This window comes from Aulostomus chinensis, chromosome 22 (genome assembly GCF_037954235.1).
Source record: "Aulostomus chinensis isolate RoL2024-O1b breed Wild chromosome 22, RoL_Achi_v1.0, whole genome shotgun sequence".
In the NCBI taxonomy this organism is placed as follows: domain Eukaryota; kingdom Metazoa; phylum Chordata; class Actinopteri; order Syngnathiformes; family Aulostomidae; genus Aulostomus; species Aulostomus chinensis.
Window position 1 is genome coordinate 10,023,205 of NC_141341.1, and position 21,796 is coordinate 10,045,000.

Here is a 21,796-nt window from a genome sequence, read left to right on the forward strand (position 1 = left end):
TTTTTGCTAAGAATAACAAAATGTAGTTGGTGCAAAGTTTCTGCTTTCAATTAATTTTCTAGTGAGCAGTTTTGACTGCTTCTCTTCCATATCAGCAGTTTTCCAGTAGCTTTTGGTAAAAACCTCAATTTAAATTTCTCTTTTGGAGTAAAATTTAAAAAAAGAAAAAGGAAAAAAAAAATCAACAACAAACATTGTTATAGAATTTCTGTTCCTGCAATCCTAGTTAGCGTATCGGTCAATTATTTTTCACTGTTCCAACTCCAAATATATTTGTGAAGCGATGCTTTCCTCACCAGTGCGCGTCTTACGTCTCGCTAAGGTCCGTGAAAGAGAGCGGCACAAGCCCACGTAGATGCACACAAAGGTGTGAGATTTCTTTCAGCCTCCAACTCCGTCGCAGAAGCAGTGCATTTTTGGAGGGGAATGAAGATACTCGGACTCTCAGTTACATTTGAATTGTACTGACTAATAAAAATTTGAGTTTGAAAAAAGGTGTTGTTTTCTTCTTTCCTCTGAACCCCATGTTTCCCCTCTGCCATCAGCCACACTCAGCAATTGAGCAAACCGAAAATGAAACATGGTCTTTCTCAAGCATTGAGATGAGCGAGCGTGCCAGTGACTCTCAAAGGTTACAACTCCAGCCACTTATCCTAATCCATGTGGGTTTTAATATCGTAATAAGATGCTTCCTGTTTCTGCAAAGTAGATGTGGCAATTTAAATGAAAGTAAATCTCTGGGTTAAATCTTCTAAAATCTTAACATTTGTGATCAGAAAGCTTTGTAAATGAATTAGTATAATTTATACATAATAAAGTGAAAAAAGAGAATGTTCACCCTGAGGTGTCAACCTGTGTGGACATTGTTTTTGCTTAATACCAGTGTGTTTATTTGATCAACTCATAAGCCAAGAAGCGCTTATGGCCTTGTTCTCATTGCATTTTATTTTGAAAAGCACCCAGGACAGCAATTCTGCTTCCTCCAGTGACCTAAGATTCCCTTGAAGCTCCTTAACCTAAAGAATGTAGCTGGTTATCACTGCTTTTGCTATCCAAACAAACTTGTAACTTTCTAACTGGCCAAGAAGCAATTGGTGACATGCAGGTGATTTGTTTGGGCTCATCGCAATCATTTCAAATAAACTGATTGGAGTGTAATTTTGGATGAACCTGCAGAGCTTGTGAATTAGTAAAAGCAGCTGACAAGTCAACTTCTCCTTCCAATCCTGTCTTAAATTGGTCCAAAGTATCCTTAAGAGTAGAAGAGGCCTCTAATATCCATTTAAACAGAGGAATACGAGGGGCTTTTCATTCCTGCGCACATGAAGACTTGATGTTTAAAAAAAAAGAAAAAGTCAGTAGGAAAAAGTTAAGTCATATTCTCTAACAAAGGGCTTAAAAGCGTTTCACTACCAGGAACCGTTCACCTTCCTTTTGGGGTTGTTTCGCCTTGAAAGTTAGAAATGTATTCATAGTTGTTGAAATAACTACTTCCGTCTGACATTTATCTAAGGTGAAATAAATGCATGCTTTTTACGCGAGTCACGTAATTCCGCCAGTCCAGTCTTTTTTCTTTTCTCTTTTTTTCCTCCTTTTTTTTTAACAGTAAAGAGTCTCATTTGCTGAGTTGGCATCAACGTGGATGAATTTGAAAGAATTTAATCCGAGTGGACTTTGATGTCATTACAGCAATTGAAGCTAAAATGAAAACTGAATCCGGTTTTAGCTGAGAAACGTCATTGACAGGAATAAATATCCATGCTCCTGTATACGTCAATAAGAGCGAGACGAGTAACGGGATCGGTTTAACTGACCCAGGAGAGTGCCTTTACATGCCTTTAATTCTATTAAGATGAATGTTGCAAGGGGGAAGCTATTTGATGGAATTTAATTTAAAAAAATGTTAGGGCAAAAAAAAAAAAGGCTTGAAGAAGTTTTGATGTTCAGCAGTGGAATTGAGCGCGTTTCTCGCTGGGTTTTTCACATTAAAGCTCCTTTTTTTGGGGGGGGGGGGACTGAATTGAACCCCCCCCCCCCATATTCCTCCCTTAGATTAACAGATTAAGACGCTCAAAATTAAATTGGACCTCTAATCGACCTTTATTTTTGCAGTCAATTATTTTATTTTATTTTAGGGAAACAACTACCTAATAAAATCAGAACACAAATGCTGTTAAATCACCGAGTTAAAAAGAAACGCTTTCAGAAGACAACTTTAGATCAAATTGCCTTCAGAAAAACAGGAAAAATGACAAGACGTCAGAAAACACACTGCCAGTAGGTTCAGTATCCCGAGATCGTCCCTGCGGCAAATCCTCCCGTCATGAGGGTTGCGATGTTCAGTTTTAATTCATTCATCCTTTCAATCCGGTTAGAAGACTCGGGTTTGACAAAAACTCGAACGGATTGAATGAAATTTGAACATTAGAATCTTCGCGAAGGAAAGGTCCTGCGTCAGGTCCACTTGTAGGTGTACCTGATAAATTGGCAACTGGGTGAATGTTGCTGTGAAACGTTCACTAAGTGGCACACGTAAAGGAGAGGTAGCCACAGGTGTGTGTGTGTGTGTGTGTGTGTGTGTGTGTTGTAATATTCCCATTCTGTTTTTTTTCCCAGATTGTTGTGTTTTGTTGTCTTAAGCAATTCACATTCTGTTGTGTGAGAAATAATGAAAGCTTCCTTTAACGTTTTCTCTCCTGAATGAATCCCGCCCCCCCCCCCATCTCCACCTGCGCCCCCCCCCCCAGCCCATCCCCCTCCCCCTCCCCCTCTTCAGGGATCCAGAGCCGCACTTTGATGTGTCAGATGTGATGGGAACCTTTTCCTCCACATGGCAACTGATGGGGGAGGCGTGCGTGTGTGCGTGTGTGTGTGTGTGTGTGTGCGTGTGTGCGTGTGTGCGTGTGTGTGTGTGTGTGTTGGCTGCTGCTCCTCCTCTTTGAATCCTGCTCATCTCCCAGCGACGGCTCTCATCACGCAGCAGCAGCAGCAGCAGCAGTAAGCCTCCAGTTTAATACATCCCAAACCTGACTGCCACTACCAGGAAATCAAAGCAATCAATACAGAGTGAGAGAGAAGAGCAAAGTTGAACCGCTGTTTTTTTTTTGTCTGTGTGTGTGTGTGTGTGTGTGTGTGTGTGTGTGCGTGTGTTTGTTTGTGTGAGAAGTTGTGTGTTTTAGAGGAATCACAGGAGTGCAGAAAGGTTGTCAAACAGTCCAGTTTGAGTAAGTACAGAGAGGATCGTTTCATACTTGCATAAAAACAAAACACCGTACACGCACGCACCGGGGCTGGGTTGTCAATACTTTAACCTCACCGACCGAATTGTTTCAATAATGGGGGGTGGGGGGTGGGGGTAGAGTGAAAAGACTCCTCGTCATAAATCTCAGAGCTCATCTTTGTTTATTTTATGTTGCGTGACGTGGAAAAAAAATGTCGAGCTGCAGCAGTTAATTGTTTAAGGGACTGCAAGAAAATTATTTTTGATAATTCATTCATTTATTCAGTATTTTTTGTTTTCTTTCCCCCAAGTGAAAATATCAGGTATCTGCTGGCTCCAGACACCTAAATATAAGAATTAGCTTCTTCTTCTTCTTCTTCTTCTTCTTCTTCTTCTTCTTCTTCTTCTTCTTCTTCTTCTTCTTCTGATGAGTCTGTGGTTTTTTTTTTGGGACAGATGGACTAAAGAAGCTCCTTGAACACTTCACTTTGGGAACTTTGTAGGAAGTTGTGTTGAGTATATTTTTTGGAGATTTTCTTGACATTTTATAGATTAAAACAAATCAATTGAATACGATGAGCGGATGAATCAACACATGGAATAAATGCTAGCTGCAGCTAAATAAAAATTCCAGTTTGCAGGAATGTTTTCGTGTTTTTAAGTTCCTTGATGTCAAAGTAAAGGTTTTAATCTAACGCAACTAAAACCTAAGATTTAAAAAAAAGAAGAAATATTACAAATTAATTTAATTGGTTCTAAGAAGTTCTTTTCTTTTTGGGGGGGGGGGGGGGGGGGACCAGAACTGAAACCAAGGTACCCACAGTGAAAGTGTTTCACCCCCACCCAGCCCTGACACTCGCGCGCACACAAATACCTCCGAGCATCAGCAGCTGTGAAAATGGAAACTTGTGCGTTTTTGAGAAATAAAGTTTGACTGTTTATATTAAAATGAGTGAAGGTTGTGTATTTTATGGAATATGTTTCAACCACTGCGTCTCCACGATGACTTTTGGGGGCGGTGTTTGGGGGCGTTTTCGGGTCTTTGCAGTAGAATATGCAACATTTCATGGGAGCATTTGCATTTATGTGAACTCAGGACTTTGTGGGACTTCTTGCAGCAGTTCTTTCCTCTTCTTGCTCATTAGAAACCCCGGACATGTCTCTGCCGGTGCTGCTAGGATTCAAAACCACTAGATGTCGTTGTTGGTCACATTTTCTCTCCTTTTTTATCTTCTTGTTATAAAGTCATCAGTCGTTAAAATGACCCAAATCACGTTTGTGAAGCGCAGTTGTGTTTATATATTTGTATCAGATGAAGCCCGATGGACTGAGTCTTTGCCACGCCCGCGCTGTGCAGGCTTAAGGGGTCGAGGAGCAGATAGGATTTGGGCCCGATGGCAGATGGCTCCACATTAGATACCAGAGGAGAGACTCTGCCGTCGGAAATAAAGGAATTAACGGCGAGGCTGTATGAAGATGTGCCGAGCTGTAGAAACAACTCCGCGGTTCTGATGTCACTGCCTAAACCAGCCAGGTCCAGATCGTGACTCTTTTGATGTGCGTGTGCGCATGTCGGGTGTGTGCAGCCTGCTGTCATGTGGGCTCATTGTTTACATGCTGTCGAGATTAGTGTGTGTGTGTGTGTGTGTGTGAGGGCGATGTGAAGTGACGTCTCTGTCTCTACCAGCACATTCAGTATTGGTGTGTTTTCCAGTCCGATAGGTGACACCGCAGGTCTGATAATAAGGGACACGGAGCCGTGCTGAACCGTTCCAGGACCATGGCCAGCTCCACGGCGAGAACAAAAGGCGGATTTGCGTCGCTTGATGTCAGGGACCGTCTGATTTTTACTTGAACGTACAAAAACGAAAAATATAGTAAATCCCTCCGAGCAAAATCCCCACGCCCAACAATGTTCTGTATTATTATGATGAAGGATATTTGTCATGCTTAAAAAGCGTGTGTAACTTTTCCCAAGGTGCTTTTACAATAGTTTTAATGTGTGTATTCCGATGGTAGCAAACGATTACTGCATCCAGGCCGACTCGGAAGTCAGTATCACTAGAAGTTCACTTGCCAAAAGCTAGTGGGATGTTTCACGTTACATCTTGGATCTTTAGTGCTAAAGTAAAGTCTGTGGTGAATTTTTTTTTAATGAGACTTGCACGTTTTGATCTGTAAAATAATCTCATTTTTAGATTTGTTTACTTATTTTGGAGGGACAGTGCAAGTTGATGAACACTTTCTAGTACAGGGTAATGTAAACAAACCGGATGTCCATCTGTTTCCCCTAAAATGAACATCAATTTTATTATTTTTGAAGCATGAATTAAGCTACACAGAGCAATAAGGATGGCAGGAACATGCGCACAAATCACAGAGGCAGGAGTCAAATGTCATGTGACTTGCTTCGATTTTCGTCTTGATGACGTATCGTGTCTGACAAAACTCTGCTGTCTTGATTAGCCACTTGTAAGCAACCCTTTTTAAGACACAATAGAGGCTTCAAAAATGCTCTTGTGTGATATTCACTGACATTTTAAAAATATTTCGTCCAACTGAACAACGGCTCTTCCACTCACATGTTGAAACTCAAAAGTTCCCGGGTCATAACCAGCTTCGTGAGCGCGCGCAGATCACCAGTGGTAACTTTAGAGATGCAGGTAACCCAAAGAGATACGGAGACCTCAGGGCTGCTACTAGCAGTACGGAAGTTTGCTGTTAGACGAGACTTCAAGCTTTTTTATCCCGTCTTAGAAAAAAAACTCTAAACTTCAGTTCTGTCGTCATCTCATAGGAATAAAGTGTCTTGGTTCCATCTTTACTTAACATCTGATGAGCCCACTTTTTCCCCTCTGTTGTCTGCTGACCTTTATGCAGCCTGAACACACTCATGCTCACACGCACACAAAACAGTATTTTAGTTATTTGTGTCGTGGTTCAGACACTCAATCATGCCGCCGAACAAATGTTTAATTAAACAGAAAAGAAACCATCATAATGCAGTTTTTGTGTCTTGCTGTGTGGGACTGGTTATGTACAGTATGATGGTCATTCAACAGGGAAAACTTTCCTGTATGTTATTTAAAGTAGGGATTAGCATTTGAAGTGAAATTACCATTTGATAGTCGCAATGAAAGATTACAATGTTCTTTTTTCTGCTTCCTCCTCTTCTTCTTCTTCTTCTTCTTCTTCTTCTTCTTCTTCTTCTTCTACTCCACCTCCTATTGTCCTATTGCAGTGCCTCAGATGACTCGCTCTGATTTCTACACTATTTCCTGTAAAAAGACATGACGACCAGGTACCAGTAAAACTAGTTCCAGAAGTATTCTTTTTAATTTAATGACATCTTCTCAATATTTTTCAAGCATGACCTACCCCGAATATGCATCATTTCATTAGAACAACAGTATAAATAACATTTTAATACATTACCTCATCAGAGAACGTGACTCCTGATTTGTCGGCAATAATGTTTGGACATCAACTCCCATGGTGCCTCCTCATTACCTCATCAAAATGCATCTTTGTTTTAGCTTTGATTTGGACCGCTGAGCTATAAAAACTGCATTAAAGGTGTATTGCAGACATACAAATACAAGATATAAAAGAAAACTTATAAAATATTAGAGAATTAAACAATAGATGTCGAAGTAAATTACACTGCAGGGGGGAAAATACTCATATTTGACACACAGAAAAAACACGTGCGAGCATGAAATAAGATTATATTCGTAGTGTAAAAGAAAATGGCTTGATGACAAATGGAAATATTTATGCTCATGCCGCTTCTCCCTACTTGTCACACGGCTGATAGTTTAGCGACGGTCCCTGGCAGCAGACATCACGCCTCGTACAGCCCAGGGGAGGGATGGAGCGGAGATGGACAGGGAGGGAGACACCGGCTTACGACGTCAAAGGAGTACAGACACACACACATAGAGAGAGAGGGAGGGAGAGAGAGAGAGGGAGAGGACATCCAAGCAGACTGACAATTCCCCACGGTCCACTGAAGGAAGCCTAAATATCCATCTATCACGACTCTCCATTCAGAAAAGCCAGTGAGAGATTTTTTTTTCTCGAATTATTTGGATTTTTTTTTTTTTTTTTTTTTTTACGGAGCATCTGTGAGGGGGGTGGGGGGTGGGGGACCAGGGAGGAGAAACAACAAGCAGATTAAGAAAAACACGCTCATGCCGAATAAAGGACCGTCGCTGGATGTTACTTGTGCGGTTACAGGGGGGGAGCAGGCCTAACTTGTGAAAGGATTCAAAGACGCTCTCGGAGGCAAATGAACTGAACCGTTTAGATTTAATAACTAGAAGAAGAAGAAGGAGGAGGAGGAGGAGGAGGAGGAGGCATCCAGTGATCACGCCGATTCTCTGCCACCAACAGCACCACAGGTACGGATCCCAACTCTTTGTTGTTTTTGTGATTTGTGTTCCGGCGTGTAAAATCAAGTCGTTGTTGTCACCGTGACAAAGAGAGCGCAGGTCTCCAGCTGTGTTTACAGACACAGTGTCATGTTTTTGGAAAGGGGGGGGGGGGGGATTAAATGTGGGCGGCCTGGACGCGAATTTGGAGCAAAGGAAACCTTGGGTTTATTTACTATTGTCGTTAGGTGTGTAGTATGTGACGTTCACTGGATCTATCCCAGTACTTACGACTCCTGATGTTCCCAGGAAGATTAAAGTTATGAGATTATTTTCAGCATTTTTTTTCCATTTACATTTGAATCCAAACGTAACTCAGTGTTACAAACTGGAAGAAATGTTTCTATGAACTCATTCGAAATGAAATGAAATCCCATGATTATTTCCAGGGTGCAGATGTAGTGGCTTCATCTAACTTAGAAATACATCTACAATATAGTAAAGTCCATGTTGCTTATGGGATTTATTGTTATATAATAAGCTCAAAAAAAATAATCTACCACTTGATCAGGAGCGCCATATCTCCGAGGGCGTAGAAACTACTATTTCTGCCTTCCTTTGCCACCAAATGCTCCCATCTGCATCTCCACTCACGGCCTCCTGTTTGCACCTCCTGTGCAGTGTGAATTTAAACCCGCAGGCTCCTGTCTGCTCCTCCTGACAGCCTCCACACTCTCTGTGTTATTATTCCTCCCCAGACTTCTCAATGAAGGAGCCTGACGCAATCAAGCTCTTCATCGGGCAGATACCCCGAAACCTGGAGGAGAAGGACCTGAAGCCCATCTTCGAGCAGTTTGGAAAGATTTATGAGCTGACTGTGATAAAAGACAAGTACACAGGGATGCACAAAGGTAAAGGAGGTGCTCATATGACCCCTGTGTGATATGAGGAAGTCTTAAGTAGAAAAAACGGAACTGTTTATGTATTTTGCTTACATTAACGGAGAATACACCAATTATTAGAGGTCCGAATTGGAGTCATTTAAACTGTTATGTGCACAAGAGCCATCGTGGTATAGAGATCCTGCAGTAATTAACATCTTGCAAGTCAATACTTCCTAACGTCTGTGTGAACCAAAGAAGAAAAATACCCCCCAAAAACAGAAATGACATCTTTAATCACAGCATTGTTGTGTTCGTTCCTCAAAATTTGACAACTGAGATGAAAAAATATACAACAAAGCACAGAGAATACACACACACACACACACACACACATCTACAATAAACACCTTGGGAACGTGGCGACAGGTGATATTGTTGTTTGTTGCCGGTGTATTAATATTGTATCTCAAGAGGAAGTATCGCGCTAAATTGCAGTATCGATATACTGTCCCGCCGGACAACTACCAGTACAACAGTAGTAACAACAAGTAACACTGGCAAACACACACAGTCACATGAAGAGTCTCTATCGTTCTGCACGATTCATCAAATCACAGTGTCAGCCTGTGTAATTATATAACTACAAAAATACTGCAATTGTTAGTGGGAGCAGCACAACACAAAGGTTTTAGAAAGGGCTTTGTTTTTGTAAAAGCTTGTTATCATTATTGCTGTTTATTTACGATTCTCAAATGTTAAGATTCCCTTTTTTTCATTTAAAAACAAACAAACAAAACAACTGTAAGCCTTGATAACATAAATCCAAACAGTCAAACTTAAATAATTAGATCCTTACGAGGAATAACCGTGCACGAGCGAACATAACGTACAAATATAACTAACGGCACTGTTTTCATTAACAGAAACGTCGAAAAATGGCTCAGTTTTTCTCACATTTTGGGAGAAAACTCCAGCCCGAGAGATGTACTGAGGCTGGTCCAGAGCTCAACGGCCACCCTGGCTGTCGTTTCTAATGCAAATCTCAGCAGAGAAAACAAAGACTTTTATAAATCCACATAAACCATCAGTCACTGGGGAGACATGTAGGCCAGGTGGCATCAGTCCTCTCACACCTAGAACACCTACTCTGCATACTTTTACATATTCATGATTGGTGGGAGCCCTAAAGGTTAATGAAGGCTTTTCTCGATTATGTGGGACTACATACATTTTTGCTTGAATAGCTTGACATTAAATACTCGTTCAGGCTGCTTGTCTCTGCTGCAGTTTCCAGATATTATGATTTAATAATCCAGCAGATTTCCGGTACGGGAGATTTGGTTGAGAGTTTTGTGTTGATTTGATTTTTTTTTTGTGTCTGGTATTAATAACAACGATCTGATTAGGATGCTTTCCTTTTTGTAACATTTTTTTATAGCAAATTTGAATGCAAATGTTCAGAGTAAATATATCAAATGGAAGTTTTAGAATCAGACAATAGAACCTCTCCAGGATGCCTTTGTTTACATTCGAGTCATTTCAGATTAAATCGCTAACTTGCTACTCAAGATAGCGACTTTATATATCATTGCATGAGTGGTTGACATAAACCTGATGTCTACTGCCTGTCTCTATCTACAGGATGTGCCTTCCTGACATATTGTGCGCGTGAGTCCGCCCTCAAAGCCCAGAATGCATTGCACGAGCAGAAGACGCTGCCCGGGGTGAGTGCGTCGTCTTTGTGTTTCTAAGTCTACGACAGCTTACATGTATGTAAAGAGAGCTGAATAACTGACGTGCCGGGTGATGTGAATGCACCACGCAGACGACACGTGGAGGCCGAGTGACACAGGAAAATTAACCGAGTTTGACATGCTCGCCCAACTTCCCCTTTAGCTGCTGCGCTCTGATAAAGGTCTGAGGCTGCTCCCCCTCGTATGTTTCATCTGTGATGCAGACATATCCATCCAGTTAAGGCATGAGTCACCTCGCTACATGTCACGGGTCGAAAGAGACGGCCATGAAGCTCGCTGCTGGAGTGACTTTGCTCATTCTTCTTCATCATTCTCTCTTTCTCTCTCTCTTTCTCTCTCATCTGTCTCTCCCATTCACTCTCCCCTTTCTGTGTCTCCGTCAGCCCTCCTCTGTTTCCATCCATCGCTCCCTCTGAATTCTAATCAAAGTTAAACCTAGCTTTATTAGCATAGCCAGGCAGCAGGTGTGCTGCCAAATGACATTCTCAGAGCTAAATATGACATGACAGCCGCGTCTCTATAATAACCGACTATATGAGAGACAAGACGACAAGGCAAGGAATTACTGAGACAGAGTGTGCTCCCAACTTGCTGCTGCTGCTGCTGCTGCTTCCTCTTTTACTAACAAGGCTTTACCTCTGCTTCCTTTTGGTTATTTTTATTGAAATCTACATCATCACCCCCCCCCCCCACTCATACACACACACACACACTCACACACACACACACACACACACACACACACACACACACACACACACACACACACACACACACACACACTAAACAGAACCTCATGGCTATTTTTGAGAAAGAAGTAGGTGAGCTGTTGGGAGCTGCAATGTAGGATTATTTTGAAAATATTTTTTTGATTAACTCATCAGAATATTATTTAAAAAAAAAACAACAACAAAAAGACTACACAGCCCCTCCTTGACCAAACATTCCCCAGACTTTGGTCCCAGGAACGCTTCGTAAAAAGGTTCCTTTGGCCCATCGTTTTCTGTGTTTCAGACTGCAGATTGGCCAAAGTAGTTAACGTCTGCTCTCTCTCATCTGGTTTGCATCTTCCTAAGGTCATTGGAGCTCCAACAGTCATAGGCGTTCTTGATATTCTTCTCCATGATGTATTTGCAGTAGAGCAACTTTAACCCAATTTGTTTGCCAACTTTCTTGAACGTGGCGTTTGAAATGAAATGCAGTGATCCAGTCTGACGTGTTGTAGCTCCACGACCAAAAGTTGGTGTGGCTTTGTGGTGGAAAAGTAGCTACAGTGTCCCTGGAACTAAATTTAGACCCTGATCCCTGCAGTCCATCGGAGGTAGTTCCTATAAAGGTTCCTAGTTCCTGGAGAGAGTTCCCCTATTTACCACTCAAAGCCAAAAATGCTAAGATTACATTTTTTAATCCACTAAACTTCACATTTGCTTTGGATAAATGACTCAACTGCTCAGTCAAGAATATCACCAACCTTCTTGGAAAGGCAGGACTGGTGCTTTTGAGGGACACTTAGAAGGAGCAGGTTAGTATCAGGGTTGCAACAAAAGAAATTGTTAGCGTGACAGTAGCGTGACCTTCCTGACCTCTCGTAAGGGATCAGCAAGCTCGGTGCCCCGTAGCTTAAGCCCCCCACCCCCCCTCGTCTTCCTACTCAAGCAGCTCTCCTCCTCACAATCTCTTACCTCTAAACTGCGTTGAACAAGCTAAACCCTCCTGTGTTCTCTAAATCCTCCCCCAGCCACCAGCCACCCTCCCAGTCCTTTGCTTAAAGAAAAAAATAAAAGACGACAAAAACCATCTTATTATCTCCGTCCACGCCCACACTGACAAGAACTGCTTCCCACCCCTGCTACCAGCTGTTGCGTAATTGTCATCTAATTGCACCTGCACTGCCATAGAATAATTTGGCATCTCATGGCCAGGCCGATACAAAAGAAATAACATGAACGCAATTACAAGACTTGAGAGCTCGAACAGAAGCACACCTGAATGTGGAGAATTTTGAAGGATGTCATGAACACTCAGAGCGACTTTATTTTTAGTTGTTTTTTTCACCCCCCCCCCCCCCCCCCCGCTGGAAAATAAGAGTCTTTCTAACTGCTTTGCTCCCCGTGTGCTATTTTATCGACTTTTTTTTTTTTTTAACTCCCTGCTAACAATGGAGAGAAAGAAGCGAACAGATGGTTGTACCGGAGTGGCACCTGGCGTTGTGTTTAATTTCAGGTGAGAGAGTCCGACTTTGGGGGAGGAGGAGTGTCAGCAGCACTTTGAGCTGAAAGCGAGGAAAAGAGAGAAAGGTGGAGTTGGGAGGGAGATAAAAAAGGGGGGGGGGCAGGAACAATAAAACAGATTGACTGTGAGAGGAGGTGTGGAAATGGAAGTTGGGAAGAGAATAGATTGAATCCTAAGCTCTTGTCTCATTCCGTCCTGATTTGACACCTTGTACTCTTGTACCTGCTGCTCTTATCGCTTTATCTCTGCGACTGAAGCTACTTTGTTTGGCTGGTCCACCGCTGCGAGGCACAAACATTAAAAGAAGCTATTACGAACAGTAACCTCCACAATCTGTAACTGTTGACTGAGCTGCTGCTGTTTGCTATTAAAGCTCATATCTGCTCCGCTAGAGACAAAACATATTGGCCCTCATCAACACGCGCTCAGGCGAATTAATATTTGCAACAATGCCTCACTCTTCATTTAGAATGCAGTAACTATTTAATAGTATACCCATGTGAGAAAGTGTATGTTTCCATGTGCAGCGGGGGGAAGGGAGGGCAGGTGTTCGCACAGTTTAATGAAGGCTGTGTGCTTTTGTGCGCGCGCGCACGTGTGTGTGTGTGTGTGCGTGCGCGGCCGTGTGTAAATGTGTGTTTGCTTTCACGTGCGCGTGTTCCCACAGAGAGTACACATGCAAAAGATATGGATGGTTGGAAGTAGCCGGGTTTATTACGGGCTCCTCTCAGGTTTCTTCATTGACTATCTGCAGCCAGAGTGAATCTGTGCTGCGAGGAGGGCCCGGGTGTTTAAGCCATCCATACGAGAGCAGAGAGCTCTCTTTGAGTGGAACATCTGACTAAGCCTGACATTTACTCAGCCATACGGATTCAGACAGAGCAGACAGGGGTTTTATCAATAGTCTGAAATAAATGCATTGGCTAAATATAGCGCAGGCTTTTTACGCTGGGTATGAGAAAGGAAGTTGTAGTGTCAGAATGCCACGGTTTGTGCCCTCAGTGTTTGAACAAACTAGCTGCATACGGGCCATGAAGAGTGGGATGATGTTTCTTATATATGTCAGAATTGTAGTCTCTGCATTTTAACCGGATCCTATTGAACTTTAATACTTTTATCTCGCCAAACAAATTGTAGAATCGCTGAGTATCAAAAGATGTCTTGTCAGTCAATACCCGAGGATTGAATTTTTCATGTTATTGAAGTGCTCTGAGTGGAAAAATATCAGAAACACACAACTCAAGTTCAACCACATTCTGGTAAATTGGTTTATATTTTCATGGTATGAAACTGTTTAGGGTGTGTGAGGTGAAAGCAGGGGATTTGCAGCTTTATGCACGATGCAAGTTTCATGCCATTAAATGTTTTTAATCAAGGTATCAAGCTTTTCGAAATATTTTGGGCTAAAGAATTATGTCACTTTTTTAAAATTCAGAGTACACAGTGCTTGTGACTACATACAAAAAAAAGACTATTATATAAACTGATTTTTATACAGACGATATTATCATGAATCACTTTCAAAATATTGGTTTATCGAATAAAGACATAAAAAACCCAATACTGTCAATTAGAAATGTATAGGAGCGAACTCGATTCGTGGACATGGACGTAAAGGACGGAAACAGTTCTTTATTTTTCAGGGTTGATTTCTTTTTGTTTTCTGTGCACAAAAGAGGGAATAAAAGATTAACAATAAAAATCTAGAAGCTAACTAAAAAAAACAAAAAAACATTAGTATTGATGTCGGCCATATTAACCCTAAGAATATTGATATCAGGCCAGAATCAGTGTTTATCTATTTCTAGTCTTTCTCTTTTGTTGTGAAAGCAGATCAACGGGACATTTAATGCATGAGAATACATTAAAAAAAAAAATGCCAGCAACACAAAATGAGATGTTGAACTTTGGTTCACTGAGGCTCTAGAACAACCTGTTATATGTGAACGTCAGCGTGTAATCCGGCCGTGTTTGCTGCGTCCCAGAATGAGCAGATGAAGCTGCGTCTCCAGACGTAGCCTGTATCTTCATGCCACTGAGTCGTGGGGATGATGATGATGATGATGATGATGATGATGATGAGAGCAATTAGCACACCTCAGAGCAAATATGTTCACTTGATGAATCTATCCGGACTTAAGTGTGCATTCAAGCATCGATGCATTTGCATATGCATGCATATCAATGAGCGATGTACCACGCAGGACACGGCGGCGCTGACTGACAACGGGAAAAGGGCGCGCGTCACTCTGGGGCAACTGTAATGATGAATGCAGATTGGAATTATAGAGGTTGTACATGGGTGTGAATTTGAGAGAAATTGGATAAATGAAGAAGGAGGGGACAATGTGGGAGGTGGGGGAGGGGAGGGAGAAATGAATGAAAGTTTGACATAATGAACAGTGGGTGGCAGCGAGGGTGGAGGGGCTTGCTTTGAGGCAGTGTGTTTATCAGCTTAAATACAGACATCTGTTACGGAGTAATAGTGTGTTTCGGGGGGTTGGGGAGTATCTGTGTGTGTGTGTGTGTGGGGGGGTAATGCACACAAAAGTGTAAAGGGATTGTTGTCGCAAAACTCATTAGGCTCTTTGAACTCTGGCTGGTAGTCTAATGAGCATCCGTCGACATATACACTGCACCATGTTAGAGTTAAAGTGTGTAAACCACATCTGAATTGAAAGGAGAAAAAAAAAGTAGAACACGGACCCTATCAGTACACACACACACACCCACACACACACACACACACACACACACACACACACACAGTGAAATCTGTCATGATTCACTTCTTTTCCCTATTCTGCTCCACTGAGTCAAACAACACTTTACATGAATATTTAACAGCCAGAAGAGACAAAACAATTGGGAGTCAACTGGAGTGTTGTTAGAAATTTACTCTTTGATATTCAGTTTCTTCGCTTTGAAGGACGTTTGTTGGCTGACTGACAAACATCTGACTTTGAGAACAGTCAGCAGCGTCGTCGTCTTGATTCCAGACTGACGGGTGAAACCCTGCAGGAGACCCAAGACTGACTCATTGATTAAATACTATTGAACTGTACAAGTGTTGTGCTGTCACTCTCTTTGTGTTTGATTGATTTAGCGACTGGTTGAATTCTGGTCTGGCAGTGTGTGTGTGTGTGTGTGTGTGTGTGTGTGTGTGTGTGTGTGTGTGTGTGTGTGTGTATTTCTGTGTGTGCACCCACGTGTAGAAACATTAGCAGAGCACTTGTGCATCTCTGCCTCATTGCTTTGTTCCAACTCTTTGTGCGAGCTCACAATCATCTGAGTCTATTAATCTCTTTTCTTTCATTCCTTTTTTTTTCCTGGCCTGTGACTATACCAATTTCCACCTGTGCTCCTTCTTTCCCTCGGGTGGTTTCACAAGTACGTCCCGGCGTAAGTGCATTTTCAACGAGGAGGATGGAGAAGAAGCGAGGGAGCAAAAGCAGCAGAGAGAGGAACAGAGCAGCAAGGGGAGGGGGAGGTGGGAGGTGGCAGGTTGATTACGGTCGCAGGTCTCGTTGCCTGGAGACAGCTGGGACGAGGGATGCCAGGTTGCTAGGCGACCGGCACGATGCAATGACCAGCACTGTGTGATGGAGCGGAGGGGATGCAAGACGGAAAATTGTCTTTGTGCCCACCGCCCCACCCCAACACATCCCCTCCCTTCCTCTCTCTCCCTCCCTTCCTCCCCCCTCGCCGCCTCCAACTCCCTGCTGTAAATGTTCTTGAAAGAGCAGAGGAGATGGTCTCTGCTGATATATTTACCATTCAGAGAAGGCGCTTCTCAGTGTAGATGCACAAAATGGATTGAAATGGGAGAAAAGAGGAAATGTGTTGCCTCACAACCGCAGCACCGGCGGTGTTGACGTGATTATCATCTACTTTGTGGGTCATAATAGAAAGGGGAGAAAAATGTCACCATCAATATAATCTGAAACACATTCAGACCGCCATAGTGGATGAAAATATTTACTTGGGAGTGAGTGCAACTCCTCTGTGGATAGCATAATGGGGGTGGAAGGTTGGGGTGATGGGGGGGTGGGGGGGTGGTCATGCATTATAGCAAAGGGGTCGCACTGTGATTTGATTGGATAATCTATGGATTTAATATGTAATAATCCCAGCAAAATCCCCTGCGGCATCACAGAGCGAAAAGATTATGTAGCTTTGTGTGCTCATGTTGCTGTGACACTCACGAGAGAGCGCCAGGAGAAGATGTGACGGAACTGTGTGTTTAGTCTCATTGTATATAATGCGTGCTTGGAGATGGAGTGCGTGATGGGAGAAAAAGCAAATAGCGCACTGTTAAATGGGCTGTTGATGAGGCAGGTTGTGCCTGTGTGTTGTCTGTGCACAGTGTGGGACTGATTTTGTAAACAAGAGAGACAGGGGAGGGGAGCAACAGGAGGAGGAAGAGGAGGAGGAGGAGGAGAGAGAGCAAATTACTGTTAAGTGTGTGTGTGTGTGTGTGTGTGTGTGTGTGTGTGTGTGTGCGCGCGCACGCGTGTTGGCGGTGAAGAGATCTGCTCTCGAGGCAACATTCAACAGGCACAAACCTTTCTCCCTCCATCTTTATTCCCCCTCCTCCTCACACGTGTTCATGTAATCTTTCAACCTAGAAGCACCCTTTGTCCTCCCCATTTGTTTCTCGCTCGTCTCACAATGCATGTTGTTCAGGGCAACCTTGTTTACCTGATGCGGGGTCCTCATCGAAGGGGTTGTCATGACGATGGCCATGCGAGCGCGGTCTTCGTCAGAACTGCGGGGCCGGTTGCCGTGCCGATCTGAAGTGGCACAGCCTTGATGGCCTCTACTTCTCACTGTTTTCCCTCTTGTATATTCTAGTTCCCATCTGCTGCGTGGCTCCTTATCACCGCCACCGTGGTCGTCATTGTTTGCCTTCATGAAGGGAAATATGGTGGTACAAGCACGTCACATACAAAGTACTACCATGAGCTTGTGTCATGAGTCTGTGGAAGTTGGTCAGTCTGTGATACATGCGAACTGTGATACATCTGCCTGTACGGCCACAGTTATACTTGATATGTGATCAGTGGAATAAAACTCTATTTATTTAGTTGGCAATTGTGGATTTATACACACTTGTTAGATATTAAAGTGCTAAACCTTAAACCTTTTTTTTTTTTACACCCTCAGCCATGAAGGTAAAAACATCTGCTCAACTTTCACGAGAAAAAACAACATCTTACAACCATTATTTTAGCATTTTTTTTTAAATGTAAACAAGATAAAAAAATAAGAATTTTCTGCAACCATACATGCTAAAAATAAATACACAACAACCACCAATAGCTGCAATTAATTTAGTGTTATATTTTGTGTTATAAAAATCCTTTTACATAGATTAATTTGATTTGATTTCGCCTCTTAAGCTACGCTAAAGAATAATATTTTGTTTGGTAGCAGGGTATCTCAAAAGCTAACGGATGGATTATGATGTTGAATTTTGATGGAAAGATGAATAATGGTACAGTAAACAAGTGATTAACATTTGGAGGCCATCTGGATCGAACTGTAGATCATGAATACTGTTCTTGGCCAGTTAGCAGCATGAAGCTATTTGTGCTCTTGAGTCCATGTGTTCCGGAAATCATCTCGATCGTATTCTGGATCTGTGATTCAGACGACCTGTTTCTGGGGGTTGGGAAGAAAATTTCTGAGTAGATATTTCATGACGTTTTGTTTATATGCTGCGTCTGTCAAGCCTCCTTGGTGAACTCTCTTGTTCACCAGCAACTACTTTCAAAATTAATCAATTTTCTCAAAATTGACTGTTTGCTGTTTCAAGACACTTAAATAATGGAAAAATCTTCAGGTTTGGGACTGTTTGATGAATAAAGAATCAGTCTGAGTCACTCTGTGCTCTGGGAAATTGTGATTAGCTTTATTCACATTGTCTCGATTTTTTTTTTTGGACTAAATGATTCATTTTTAGAATAATCCTCTGATTAATGGACCATGAAAATAATCATTACTTGCAGCTTTACTTCACACGTGTAGTAAAGAAACCGAAAAACTTCCAATATTGCATCGAACATGACAAATAGGTGACTGTAGCGCATCAGTTTAATCCATCCCTGCGAAATAAATCGGAAGCTCCAAACAACAGCAAACATTTAAACGTGTAAAGATGCTGTGTGAAAATCTCAAGTGAAAATCTTGTTTTTATGGACATACATGAAAACTACAAATTGATGAGTAGTAAATCATCGCTACTGTGAAAAATGAATATTGTACGACTTGCTTTGCACCCAATGGTTACTGCACATCAAAACAACATTCAGTGGTCATAGGAGCTTTGGAAAGAAAGTCAATTACTATTCACTGCCTGCCTGAGCAGATGCGGAGGTTGCTTGACTGATTGGAAGATGGTTTTGAGACTTTGCCCCCTCCAGTGACTTTCCCCTTCCCAGTAATTGGTGCAATCAATGGGACACTCTCAATGAGGAGACACGGGGGCCCTTTGCAGCAGGTGTTGGTGGTATTTCAGCCAGTCGCATGAGCGTCAGCGGCGTGGTCACGACTGTGTTTGTGCATGCGTAGCCAGGCGGTGGAGCGCAGCCATGGCGCAAATCAATAGTGTCTCCTGGTGACCGATCACAGCGGATTAATCAGTGACACGGGATCAGTGACTGGCTGAAATGTCACCAGCTCCATAATTAAGACCTTCATTAAGCCACAGTTAACAGTGTCACTCTGCAGCTCTCACCCTAACTCCTCACCAGCGTCTCCCCCTCGCTCCCTCCCTCCCCTTCATATGCACACACACATCCCCCACCTCCATCCTCTCCTCCATACGAGTCCCACCCTTGTCGTTCCTCTTTTCTTCATTTCATTCAACACTCCCTCTTTTTTTTTTTAGCTCTATACATTTGGAAGACAAGGTGCTGACGGCTGCATAATTTCATATATGCTAACTAAAGGCGCTGACAATTGTGGGAAAGAAAAAGATTTCAGTGGCTTGTCCTTTGATGAATAATGAAAAGTGTGCTCTCGGTTCCCTCTGTCATTCTTTTATTCCAGATTTTCTCTCCGATATTACTCCCTCTCTTCTAACCCTGCCTCTCCGTCAGGCTCAGAATCTCGCACTATTCTGATGCTGTGTGCTCCTGTAATCCAGATTAGCCAGCGAGTGTTCTTAATCTTATCACTTCCCCAATCCCGCGTGGGTGTGTGCTTTTCCTGGTTTTGTGTGATAGCGGCAGAAGGAAAGATAGACTGCAGGATTAGAGTTGATTCTGAGAGAGAAGTTGTGGAGAGAGAGAGAGAGAGAGAGAGAGAGAGAAACAGACGCCGTACAACACTGCAAATGTAATTTCACACATATCAGTGTCAGCCGTGGTCAGGTGGTGGTGGCGGTGAAAAAATAAGAAATAGGAAGGAGAGATTCGGCGCTAGAAAGTTGGAAACGGGACAAATTCACATTCAAGAAATCATCCGGCGAAGTTTCATGAATACTGTTGGCCACATTTTGATTGACATCTGGAATCAGAGGGTCATTGACCACTTGGTCATCTCATTTCACTTTGAAACACTGTGTTAAATCCAGGTTCAAACGTTTACTGTAATTACTGTAAACAAATGGGTTTATTTCAGTACACAAATGTATTTAACGTACATAAATGTGAGCAGTTAAATCTGTTTGTTATAGCTCCCTAATTACCTCTGCCCGACCGGAGTGTGCGTGTGCGTGTGTGCGTGCGTGTGTGTGTGTGTGTGTGTGCGTGTGTGTGTTTGTCCACTGGATATCTCGTAATCTAATTGACAGATTTTGATTAAATTTGATGAAGAGGTTGGTTATATGACAACGAACAAGAGATTAACATTCGGGAGCGATCCTGAAGACCGTTCTTGGTCATTGGCCGGATGTAACTATTCGTAGTATTTCTGGACATGAATGAATTTCTACCAAATTCCTTGAGCCCATGAGAAATAGATGAGAGGAGAACATTTCAGCTTGATGGAATTCTTGATCAGTGATCAAGAAGACCTACTTTTGATGTAACGGTTGATAGCACTGACAAATTCTGAGCACATTTTGATTAAAATGTATTTGAAGTGCCATATTTATGTCAGAGTGAGAAGTCTGATTGTGTTCTAGATCTGAAAAAGCTGGGGGGGGGGGGTTTGCATCTGGGAAGAAAACGTAGGAGCAGATTTTGATAATTATACAGTTTCTTTATGGTGAGTTGGAGACGTTGAAGAACCTCGGCTGCATATAGAAAATGAAGTCGGAAATGAATCAGTGTTCATTTTCTTCCATGGTGTTCAATAATTGTTCTTCTTAATGTACTGTTAGAGTACACTACAGAACTACTTATTATGAAACTATAATCAAAATTCAGACATATTTTTAATCATTTTAGAAATATTTCTAGACACGTTGATGGTTTCCGGTGCAGATTTGAATAAAAACTTCTGAATGAGCAATATTTCTCTTTCCAGATGAACCGTCCAATCCAGGTGAAGCCGGCGGACAGCGAGAGCAGAGGGGGTAAGAGGCACCTGACATCACCTCACCTGTCCAAACAAGAAAAAACGCGCGCCATCTTAAGTCGTTCAGTTTTCTTTCCGTGGTTAAACACTTCAGGTTATTGAGTATCACTTTTAATCACACGGCAATGATCAGATTTATTATCATCCTTAAAAAAACAAAAAAAACAAAAACAAAACCTTGATTTTTGTGGATCCGCATAAAAAGCCTGCAAGTTTTGATCATCCAAGCTGCGGATCGGCTTCAATAAAACTACAGTTTCATTAAAAGCTCTGTTTAGTGTAAGTGTAGTAAGAATAGTGACCGTCACACACTGGCTTATCAAACTCGTACCATTCGAGGCCTTAAAAATTAAAGTTACGCTCATTTTCTAGAGCCTATATGTACCAAAAGTTTCTGTCCGCAAAGGATGCAAAACCCGACCTTAAGACCCAAACTGTAAAAAACAGAAAGGACTATTTTCATCCGTTATTTTTTTCTCTCTAACATTAACCGCAATTCTTAGGTTCGACAAGGACCAAGAGAGTTGGATTGGAGGTGTGTGTCCACTCTATGTAATGCTTACAGGTGACTCATTAGAGTAGAGAAATTTGATTATAGCACAGGCAATAGTGCAATGCTGACCATAACGAACAGTTTTTAGTTTCATTCAACCGCTGGTTTGAAGGTTAAAAAAAAAATAAACAGTGAAAAAAGTTATATTCATTGCGCGGAAGAAGAAAGAAGCCCAGAAGACATTTCATTTATGGATAAATTAAATAAATGTATTGTGTTTTTCTGTAATTTTCCTCTGAACTGACCAAAACCAT

At 42.2% G+C, this 21,796-nt stretch overlaps 1 protein-coding gene across 3 annotated transcripts in view; it reads left to right on the plus strand.

Moving 5' to 3' along the window:
• The first annotated feature begins 7,486 nt into the window (after positions 1-7,486).
• The window catches only part of celf3a (cugbp, Elav-like family member 3a), a 25,020-nt gene continuing 10,710 nt past the window's right edge, over positions 7,487-21,796 (plus strand). For all 3 annotated transcript variants that reach the window (XR_015111333.1, XR_015111334.1, XM_086194060.1), the window contains exons 1-4: positions 7,487-7,623; positions 8,352-8,504; positions 10,119-10,201; positions 20,939-20,987. Coding sequence is in view for 1 of the 3 variants with exons in the window: in XM_086194060.1 (XP_086050186.1) it covers positions 8,360-8,504; positions 10,119-10,201; positions 20,939-20,987 (277 nt within the window). In the remaining 2 variants the exon portion in view is untranslated. The remainder of the gene's footprint in view (positions 7,624-8,351; positions 8,505-10,118; positions 10,202-20,938; positions 20,988-21,796) is intronic.